Below are 11474 nucleotides of genomic sequence, written 5' to 3' on the forward strand. Positions count from 1 at the left end.
GGGAGGGAGGGGAGAGAAGCAGGTAGATATGAATCTCAGGCTATTGATAGATTTGCTAATATTTTTTAAAAAATTTTTAGTTGTAGATGGACTCAATACCTTTAATTAATTAATTAATTATGGTGCTGAGAATCGAACCCAGTGCTTCACATGTGCTAGGCAAGCCCTCTACCACTAAGCTACAACCCCAGACCCGGTTTGCTAATATTTTAAAATGTAGTTTTCTATAATTGTATTTGCTGCTTTCTAATGTGGATGTTTCTTTGACAGGGAAAAGAAAATACATTCTAACCTCTCCCTGACATTATATGAAGAAATACCTCAAGGACATTTTTATGCAGAAGAATTAAGTGGTAATAAGAAGTTCTAGAATTACTTGAATAAATTTCCTGATTATATGCTCTTTCAGCAGTTAGTGCTTATTTTTCCATTCCCAGTGGCTTATGATATGAACTGATATTACATTATATAATAAATGCTGCAGGCCCTGAGAAAACAAAAGTAGACAGTTTAGTTCATAAATATCTTTTGCTCTATTGATTTAACTGGAATATTCTCATCAGCACCTTTTAAAAAATTATTATTACTATTTTTAGTTGTCAATGAACCTTTATTTTATTTATTTATATGTGGTACTGAAACTCAAACCTAGTAGTGCCTCACACATGCTAGGCAAGTGCTCTATCGCTAAGCCATAGCCCTAACCCTTATCAGTACCTTTATGCTAAGGCGTATTCTACCCTTTACTCCTTCTTGACATTAACCTCTACCATAACTTGGGCTTCTTCTTTGTATTTATGGACTAATTTGGCATAGTTTTCTTTCTTTCTTAACTCTGCCCGTCGTATTAGCTTAGTGTCCAAGTAGATAACCCCTATGCTGCTCTAGCTTCCCACCTCTATTTCTCTGACCAGAAATCACGGCTGCAAATCATGATGGTCATCATGTTGAAATCTAGACTTTCATGTCTTGTTCTCTGTTCACAATCTCTTATACTCTTAGCTCTTTTTATTTACAATTTCATTTCCTTGACCTCTGTATTTGGTGTACAATATGATTTCTAGCCCTAGCTACTTTTTTAGCACAGTTGGCATTCCTTTAAGTTTTGGCCAGAGCTCTCTCCTATTTCCTTTGGTACCTATTTCAAATAGTGATTTCTATCCTCAAATCCTCAACCCTATCACACCTATTTGTTAAAATTTTAAAAACCTTTTATTTAATTAAAATATTAAGATTTGCTTCTCTGAAATATATGAAAGTGGATATTTTCTCCCCCATTTCTTTTTGTTCTTAAAAATTTTTATTATGGTAAAAATGCTTAGCATGAGATCTACCTTCTTAACAGTTTTAAGTGTAAAATACAGTATTGTTATCTATAGGGACAAAATTGTACAGCAGAGCTCTAGAACTTATTTATTTTGTGTAAATTTTTATTTTGTTTATTGCTATATTGCCCAGGCTTACCTTGAATTTGTGATCCTCCTGCTTCAGTATGAAGTGTAACTAAACTTTTATGTCCATGCTTAACAACTTCCTGCTTTCTCCTCCCCCGTTCCTGGCAACCACAGTTCTATTCTTGGCTTCATGAGTTTGATTGTTTTAGACATATTATGCAAGTAGAATCACACAGTATTTGTCCTTCTATGACTGGCTCATTTAACTCACATAATGTCCTCTAGGCTCATCCATGTTATAGTGTATTACAGGATTTTCTTCTTTTTAAAGGCTGAATAATATTCCATTATGTGTATATACTACACTTTTTTTTCCTTTAAATCCACTCATCTTTTGGTGGACATTCAGGCTGTTTCAACATCTTGGCTATTGTGAAAAGTGCTGCCATGAACATGGAAATGCTAATATGTCTCTTTGAGATTCTGACTTCAGTTGTTTTGAATTAATACCCTGAAGTGGGATTGCTGGATCATGTAGCTTTATTTATTTCAGAATTTTCATAAAGGCTGTTTGTTGGGAGGAATCTTCCTAAACTCCTTGCTCTTCCTACCCATAAACTTACCTTTAAACACCATCCATAGTCTTCCCTTTTATCTCTTTGGAAAAGTTTTTCTGTCACCAGACTAATTCTTTCACTTCTAACTCGGGTTCATTTTTTTTTTTTTTTTGCTTCCACAGGATCTTTTCTTTACCAATTTTATATTCATTACTTTTCAGAGAAGTGTCTTCAGTTGTTTTCATTAGTTATTCCATTTTTTTTGCTTCCCATTTCACTGAAATCTGGCTTCACATCCAGTATTCCAGTAAAACTTTTATTATTAATAAAGTCACTGTTGTAATTTAAAAGATCTTTCTTTTGTATTCAGTGCTGTTTCCTGAAAATAAAATTTAGTAGTTACTGAACTATACCAAATTTAGTTCAACAGATTTTTTTTTGATATTCTATTCTGAAGTAGGAGCGGAAACCAAAGAATGAAAAGTCTTGCCTCAGTTCAGTAAATGATATCGATATGCAAGCAGTCTATGATACCAAGATATTTGGTTGAGGTAGATACTGAGTGCTATGAGAGCACAGAGGAAGTATTCAAAATTTCCAGGGAAACCTTTTCCTATGTGATCTTTGCATGACTTTTCTGACAATTTCTCAATGTCTCCAGATATATCTAAATAAATCATGAGCTAGATTTTAAAGAATCTGAGAAACAAATGTTTACTCCCCTTTCTTCTTTTAATGATTTTTTTTTTTCAAGAGAGTAGGGGGAATAAGGATATTTATTCTTTTGAATTAACTAACTAAATGTTTTGTTATGTGTGTGCAGAACTTCTTAAAGCCTGTAAAATTTTTAGTAAAATTCAAAGTGGTAAGATTTATGTGAATGATCTGCCAATGGTCCTTGGTACCTTGAAGATTTCTATAAGTGATTCAGAAATGCTACAGGCACTAAAGACTATTGATATCAATGGTAAGTTTTTTTCTTTTCCATATTAATTTAAGCTGGTCATATTGTAAATTATATGAAAGATAATCTTTAAAATGTTATAAAACATAATTTTTGTCACATGTTCTAAAACACTTTTGTTTTAAAAACATTATCTGATGATAATGGGTCAATAATTTTTTTAATAAAAATTGGGCCTCAGGTACACATAATTTTACTGATTTCCAGATTGGATTATAATGTATTCTCATCATTGGTCTATGGATGGTTAACTTAATCATATTTAGTTGTGCAGTGGTATTCAATAATATAATAAATATCTGACCTGACCACCCAAAATGAAAACTAGGACCTTGATAATAAACTTTCACCTATCCATAAAGTTTATTAAATAACCCATTCTTTTTTTCCCAACCTGATGTAAGCATGTTTTTGAGTCCTAGCTTATTATTTTCTTGCTTTTCTTTTTATAGTTTTATTGTTATGGATATATATTTCTGTAAAATAGATAAGAATTATAACTTTTTTGTTTTTGAAACTTTAGTAAAAAATTTATCATAATGTATGAATCTTTTGGGGCTTTTTCAGTTATTAGATGACTAAGATTTATTCATATTGTTTCATGCTTCTTTTAGTTTGTTTAGTCATTTGCATAATATTGTGTGAATATATCACATCTTATCCATCTACTCTCTCATTGATGAGCATTGAGTTTCTTTCTAAGTTTTTGCTACTGTGAAAAATATTTGGCATGACAGGTTTCCTGATATGTATGTACTAGGGTTATTCTTGAGTATATACTTATAAGTAGAGTTACTAAACTATAGGTATATAAATTAATGCCATACTGTTGTCCAAAGAAGTTGTACCACTTTACATATTCACTAGTAAGTAATATACCCAAGTAAGGTATCCTGTGGATCCACTTTCTTTTCAATATTTGGTGTGTTTAAACCTTTTTTTAAAAAATATATTTTTTGAGCTGTAATTGAACACATAGTATTTTTATTTTTTTATGTGGTGCTGAGGATTGAACCCAGTGCCTCACACTTTCGAGGCAAGCACTTTACCACTGAGCTATTGTCCCAGCTCCATGTTTAAACTTTTTTAAAATTGGTTTTCTTAGTATACATGATTTTATTTTATTTTGTTTTATTTTGGTACTGGGGATTTAACCCAGGGGCCCTTAACCACTGAAATACATCCCCAACTCTTTATTATTTTTTATTTTGAGACAGGGTCTTGCTGTTACTGAGGGCATCACTAAGTGGCTGAGGCTGGCCTTGAACTTGGATCCTCCTGCCTCAGCTTCCCAAATCGCTGGGATTATAGGGGTACACCACTGCACCAGTTTAGACATTTACTTTTATTAATTACATTTTATAAAGTGGTACTATGAAATAAGGAAGCATTTCTTAAACAAGGCAAAAAAGGTTTGAGTGTAATAGGAGGAGTTTGGGCTTATAAGAAGAGGTTAATAAATTTTATATATTTGACCATATTAAAATAAAAAAACTTTTGTTTGCCAAAAAACACCTTAAAGTGAAAACATGTTACAAACTTGGAGATATTTGAATTTCACACAAGTGAAAAAGAATTAGTTTTAAGACCATTTAAAAAACCCATACAAATTAGTAGCAAACAATGAGGTAGAAAAATAGGCAAAACATATTTTACATAAAAGTATTTTTCATGAAAGAAAACACATATAGCCAATACTTATATAAAAAGTTTATTCAGTTTGTAATCCCAGCTACTCAAGAGTCTAAGGAAGGAGGATCACAAATTTGAGGCAAGCCTTGGCAATTTACTGAGGCCTTGTCTCAAAATAAAATTTAAAAATGACAAATTTAAATAATGATATCAGTCCTACATTTAAAAAGTCCTGAGGGTGTAGCAAATCACTAAATATGTGATTTTAATCAGTCTCATATTGATTAATGGTGAAGTTACCTCTAAAATATTTGCTCCTACAAATAATAATGCCTAAAGAACATTTGTACATAAACTCTTTCACATTTGTTCAAACATTTCTATAGAACAGATTTTTAGAAATAAGAAAGCTGAGTTAAAGAATATAACACTTTGACAGGTATTGCAAAATTGTCCTATTCCTCACACAAAGTTTCCTTAAGTCTAGCCCCCCATAATGACCATGAGTGTCCTTTAGAAGTATGGGTTCTAAATTCTATTTATATTGACTATAAGTTATTATTTTTAGAAATTCCATGGGTGATTTTCAGGTAGTCCATTAAGTGGTCCCTCTCAATGTGATTTTTAAATTTGATTTCTTTACCATTTTTAAAATTACCTATGGGAAATGGTTTATGTAAAATTATGTTATTAAGGTATTATTTTGCCTGAAACAAATATAGAATGGAATAAGTTAATGAATTTATAAGATCAGGTAGCATGTATGTCATCAAGTCAATATTTTATTCCTGATTGCACTATTTGCTCTTGATAGGAATTAAGAAAAGCACATATGTCATTATGATTATAGATATTCATCCTTGTTTATATCAACCTAACTTAAGTTTAAAATGACAGAGAAAAAGTACCCAAAACCTGCAAATCTTGGTTTTATTTTTCATCTCTCAATATAATGTAATGCAGAAACTGTGCTTCTTTTAAAAGATATTTCTTGGCAATGGAAACATGAAACTGAAGATGTATTTTCTTATCTATCCTGAAAACTTATCACAAAGCGTGGATCTTTTTTTGTGAGAAGCCTTGATTATTAATAGTGGGAAAATGTTCAAACTTGGATTTTCTTGAGCACACATCCTATCTTTAAATATCCTAGAAGGATGTTTATCCCTTATGTGAGTCATACATGATTGGCAAGATCTTGTTTGTGTGCCCTGGGAATGTTAACTTACTCTGTGACTTGGATAAAAGAAAAAAATTTGAAAATAAATTTCCATAAAATACCTCAATTCACTCCAGAACTCTTGATACTTTTAAAAAGAATTTTGAAGGAGATATTAGAAAAATTAATAGCTCTGACATTTCCCTTGAATATGTCATGGCTCATTGCTTCACAGCGATATTTATTTTGCCAAATGTTCTAGAAGAAATATAGCTGTTAAAGTTGTCATCTTCATCTGCATCAGAACTTTGAATTATTTCCTTTTCAAGAGTTTTTGTCAAGAAATTGAAGAAAACATGAAATTCTCTGATATATTTATGAGTAGTTTGCATATAGTTTTATTAAGGTATAATTGACATACAATAAGCTGCACATATTTAAAGTGTCCAATTTGATAAACTTTGAGATATGTATTCACCTATGAAACACTATATTCAACATTATGAGTTTATTCATCACCTCTAGTTTCTTTATATTCTTTTTTAAGCCTTTAGTTTCTTTTTCCATCCCAAATCCATTCCTAGGCAAATCCCATCCTGCTTCAGTCACAATAGATTAGTTTATATTTTCTAGAATTTTTATATAAATGGAGCGTGCAGTTTTTACTTTTTTTAGTGTGGTTTCTTTCACTTCAACTTATGTTGAGGTTTATCCATGCTTTTATGTGTATTGATAATTCATTCGTTTTTATTACAGAATACTATTCCATTATATGGATATACAATGATTTGTTTTTTCATCTATGAATTGAAAGACTTTGGTTTGTTTTCAGTTTGGGATATTACAAATAAAACTAGAATAAACACTTATATATCTATATATATTTATGATTATATTCTTTCATTTATCTTGAGTAAATACCTAGCAGTAGAATTATATGCAAGTCCTTTATTGGATAAGTGATTAGTAAAATATTTCCTTCCAGTCTGGCTTGTCTTTTCATTAAGAATGTCTTGAAAAAGCAGAAGTTCCTACTTTTGATGAAGTCCAGTCTACATTTTTTTCTTTTATGGATTGTGCTTTTGATGTCTTATCTGAAAGCTCTTTGCCTAAATGGTCACAATGAAGTCAGAAAACAAGTCAAGTAGTTGATTAAAATTTGGACAGATGTTTCACTAATTTTGAAGGAAAGAAGAGCCCTCTTTCAAGTTGTTACACTGAAGAAATTTGGAGGCAGATAACAAGCTTCCTAATATTGAAGAAAGTATTTTTATGGTATGGAAATGAGAGCAATTAAGCCTTTTCAGTTTCTTTGCAGTTAGAAGCCTGGAGGCAATTGGATGGAAGCACTGAAGTGTTTTTACTTCTGCTCAGATGACATTAAATAGAAATGCAGATTTTTAATTATTTTTTTCTGGTGTCCATAGCATCATTGATCTATAAATCCTGACAAAATTAACCTCATTTATTTAAAGACAGAAAGAAATGAAATCAAAATTATTTAACTTGAAGAATCTTGACAAATTGATTTTTCTTGATAAGGATCTATTTTTGTTCAGAAAGTGAATTTTAAAAACCCCGATTCTGTGCTTTGGCAGATTCTGTGAATCAGGATTTTCATCTCTGACTGTCATTAGAGATGACTTATGCACCCTCATGACAAAAGCACTGCATAATTTCAACTTCTTTTTCAAACCAAACAACCACAATTTCTTATAAAAATCATCATTTGTACAATTTAGATTTCCTTTCTTTTTTTCTTTTAAGAAATAGTCATTATTTTTTACATGAAAAATGAGATGACTTCTCTAGTAAGTATTATTTTAATATTGTGCAGTATTTTGTTCATGTATTTTAATGGGGAGAGGGAAAGAAATGAGGTGAGATAAATCTTTTACAAGAATCTCAACTGGATCCCTAACCTCCCCAGAAAGGCTTGGAACCACTTTTCTATAGCACAGTGAAATCAGTTCTATCCTCTAAGTATAAAACCCATTATGCTTAATCACTTCTCAGGTAAAATTGGCATGTTATATATATATATATTTTTTTACATCTAATTATAAATATAAACATTAGAGTCTTAAACCGAGAGCATTACAGATCTACAGTCCTAGTTCATAGCATTTCTGTTATTGCTGGTGCACTATTTACTATTTAATTATAACACGTAACTTTTTTTCTGGTAAGTTTTCTTTACATATAGTGTTATTGTTGACTGCTCTTGTGTACAGACAATGGTATTCTAACATCATCAGTTAATCCTATTTACATTTTTTAGCTTGTATTTTTATTTTATGTTTTTAATGAGTTTACTGATATTATTTGCTGATGGGATTTTTTCCTTCTCTTTCTGAACCATTTTTATAGTTAATGGAATGCTGGATTTTTCAAATTTCCTTAAGGCTGTGAATGATATTTCTTATGTGACCTCTCAGGATTCAGGTAAAAAGACTATTCTTCAAAAGTATAGAAGAGAATGTTTTGATAGTAACTAATTTTAGGGTGGGGTGGGCATATTAATTTGTTTTTTCAGAATCTCTCACTGGGAAAGTGAGACATGAGTCCTCTCCCATTCTCACAAAGACATTAAAAAGTCTGGATCATTGCCACAACATCATTTCTATCTCCAGTTATGAGTTAATTTGCTTTAAACACTACTTGTGTCATGCCATTTTCTTGCTCAAGAATTTAGATGCTCTTTTGAGAAGGGTCTGTTCAGTTCTTTTGCCCATTTATTGATTGGGTTATTTGTTTTTGTTTTTTGGTGTTAAGTTTCTTGAGTTCTTTGTATATCTTGGAAATTAATGCCCTGTCTGAGGAACAGGTGGCAAGATTGTCTTCCATTCTGTAGGCTCTCTCTTCATGCTCTTGTCTGTTTCTTTTACTGTGAAGGAGCTTTTTAGTTATATATAACTAAAAGAACCAATTTAAAAAAATAATTTAGATGCTCTTCCTATTATATAAATTTTTATGCTAAGCTTCCTCACATCTTTAAAATTTTGCTTGCACTTGTTTTTCCACGGAAATTTTCCCAGGTTAATTAGTCTAATTAATCTCCATACATGTCAATTTCATTCTTACTTTTATGTGTGGTGTGTGTGTGTATGTGTGTGTGTGTGTGTGTTTGTGTGTGTGTGTTTGTGTGTTTGTGTGTGTGTGTGTGTGTGGGGGGTGTTTTCTGTTGAAGTTTCGTATTTCTTCTCTACCCCTGACAGTATTTCTATTTGGTTGAAGTATTCTGAGACTAATCAAAGACTCTCACATTTCTTTTGTTTTTTCCTCTTAAAACAAAACAAAACAATTCATTTACTCTGTCAGGAATTTGCTTGTATTTCTCCCTGAAAATTTGGATATTATGGTTTGCCTAACGACTTAGTTTACATTATAAATAAATTGTAAATATAGTGATTGAATGGAGTATTCATGTTAATGATAGAAACAGTACTTCTACAAGTTTGATACCTCTAATATTCATGACTTGTTCTTGGCTTCTTCATTAGGTAAGATCAAGTTTCCCTGAGCAGTTGTTGGTATTATCTAATTTTATAGTTAACAGACTCTTTTTTCTTAGAATCAAAGATGTTTGAATTTGATAGTCTTTGTATTTCCAGAAAAGCATGCAAATATGCAAGAAAAATTGTTTATTCACTTATGTAATAAATGTTACTAAATGTCTACCTTATATAGCAATGAACAATACATGTAAGATGATGCTTGGTTTGCTTTTCCTTTTTGACTACTTATTTCCTACTTGACATCTTGATTAACTTTTATAACATTGAGATTTTTCTTGATACTCTTTGTCTACTTGGTTTTTGACTTACAAATTGTTCCTGACTAAAGGTTCATGTGTGGACTCCTAAGTACTGCCTTCTTGTTGAACCACTAGTGAGAATAGCTTATTGACTTCAATATATTCCTTGCTCTTTTAAGTCCTGGCTTCCTATATTGATCTTATTTTCTATTTGCGGTTGAAGTGTTCTGAGACTAATCAAAGATTCTCACATTTCTTTTTTTTCCTTTTAAAACAAAATATAACAATTTATTATTTTTATAAAATATCCAAGCAATATGTGTATAAACCTACAAAAGACCCTGTTGAGAGCCACAGCGGAAGGGGCCCCAGCAAACTTCCAGCTGCCGGCTGATGATTGGCTCACAGTGGCCCCAGCAACATCTAGCTGATTGGCTCCTCGGCCCCAGCAACATCTAGCTGATTGGCTCCTCTGCGGTGATGCTCATTGGACTGTTTCCCTGCCCTTTCAGACCACGGAGCTGCTCATTGGGGGACTTTTTTGGCTCCGCCCACGTGACCCAGCCAATCGGCCTCAAGAGCAGGAGGATTGTGGGAGGTGGAAAGAGGCTTGTGTGGGAGAGAGAGGCTTGTGGAAAGCCGGTGGTGGCAGTTGAGGCTCTGAGGATTTTTCCTGAGAGGCTGTTTTGTTTGGCGTGTGTGGTTCTAAAAATAAAGTTAGTTTCTTTTGACAAGTGGCTTCTGATTGTGCCCAGCCAGACTGCGGCATTTGGTGGCTCGCACGGGGAGCGACTGAGGGTAAGTGAACTGCTCGCCCCTGAGGGCAGGGCGAGAGGATGGGTGGCCATTTTAAGATTCTTCTTTTGTTATTTTGTTTCACTTTTGTTTTAAGTTGCCTGTCCCTGGAGATGTGTAAGATGGAAGAAAAACTGCTCACATCTGAGGAACAGATAGGGAGAAAGGACGGATGGACATTTCAGGAGGCTATTATAATGATTTTGTGTTGTTCCAATTTTGTTTCACTCAGTTTCAGTTTTGTTAGGCGTTATCTTGTTGAGTTGTATTATAGTAGAAATACGGGATCAGAAATTAGTAAAAAACAAACTGAAAGAGTGTTAAGTAAATTGTTAGAGGAAGGAGGCATCTCAGTAAAATCAAGAACAATCAGGGCATACGTTGATACAATACAAAAATGTAGCCCATGGCTTTTTAAGGAGGAGTTGTTAAATATATCACAATGGAACCATCATGGTGAAGATTTAAAAAGAATAGAAAAGAAAAGCCCAGGGACTCTGCCAGTTGGCACATTGCCATTGTGGACGTTCATATCTTGTTTGCTTAGTCCAAAGCCTTCAGTTCAGACAATGGTAGAGGAAGAAGAAGACATAATGATTCAAGTAAAAGAGAAGGTCTCTCAAGTTAGTCAGACAGAGGAAAAGATTCAAGTAAAAGAGAAGGCCTCTCAAGCTAGTCAGACAGAGAAAGAAAGTGTAAAACAGAAAAAGCCATCAGGGGGAAAGTTACAACAGGAGACTGCTACTAACACCTTTCTATCACCAGAGGACGTAAGTGTCCAACTAACAAGGCCACCTCCATATGCTGGGAGGTCCCCAACCCCCGCAGTTGATAGTTGGGATCCTGAGACAAGATCTCAAATATTAACATGCCCTGTATTTGAGGCAGGAGGGCAGCGATTTTACCAAGTTTTAAATTTCAAAACAGTGAAGCAGCTAAAAGAGGCTGTAACAACCTATGGTCCTCAAGCACCCTTCACTGTAAGCATGGTCGAATCCATTAACAACTTGAACATGACGCCAGCAGATTGGGCTAATATGTGTAAAGCTGTGCTAAATGGAGGACAATACCTGTTATGGAAGGTTGCCAATGAGGAATTTTGCAAGGAGACGGCTAGGCGAAATGCAGCAGCTGGTTATCCTCAGAGAAATCTAGATATGTTGTTAGGAAAGGGACCTTATGAGGATCAGCAGCAACAAATTGCATATGATCCTGG

General features: G+C 33.2%; 1 protein-coding gene across 1 annotated transcript in view; it reads left to right on the forward strand.

The window, feature by feature from the left end:
* The window catches only part of Efcab13 (EF-hand calcium binding domain 13), a 38313-nt gene that overhangs the window by 14233 nt on the left and 12606 nt on the right, over positions 1–11474 (forward strand). The window contains exons 7-9 of the mRNA XM_015507178.2: positions 271–353; positions 2775–2918; positions 8077–8151. Coding sequence (XP_015362664.2) covers positions 271–353; positions 2775–2918; positions 8077–8151 — 302 coding nt within the window. The remainder of the gene's footprint in view (positions 1–270; positions 354–2774; positions 2919–8076; positions 8152–11474) is intronic.

This window comes from Marmota marmota, unplaced genomic scaffold (genome assembly GCF_001458135.2).
Source record: "Marmota marmota marmota unplaced genomic scaffold, marMar, whole genome shotgun sequence".
NCBI classification, from domain to species: Eukaryota; Metazoa; Chordata; class Mammalia; order Rodentia; family Sciuridae; genus Marmota; species Marmota marmota.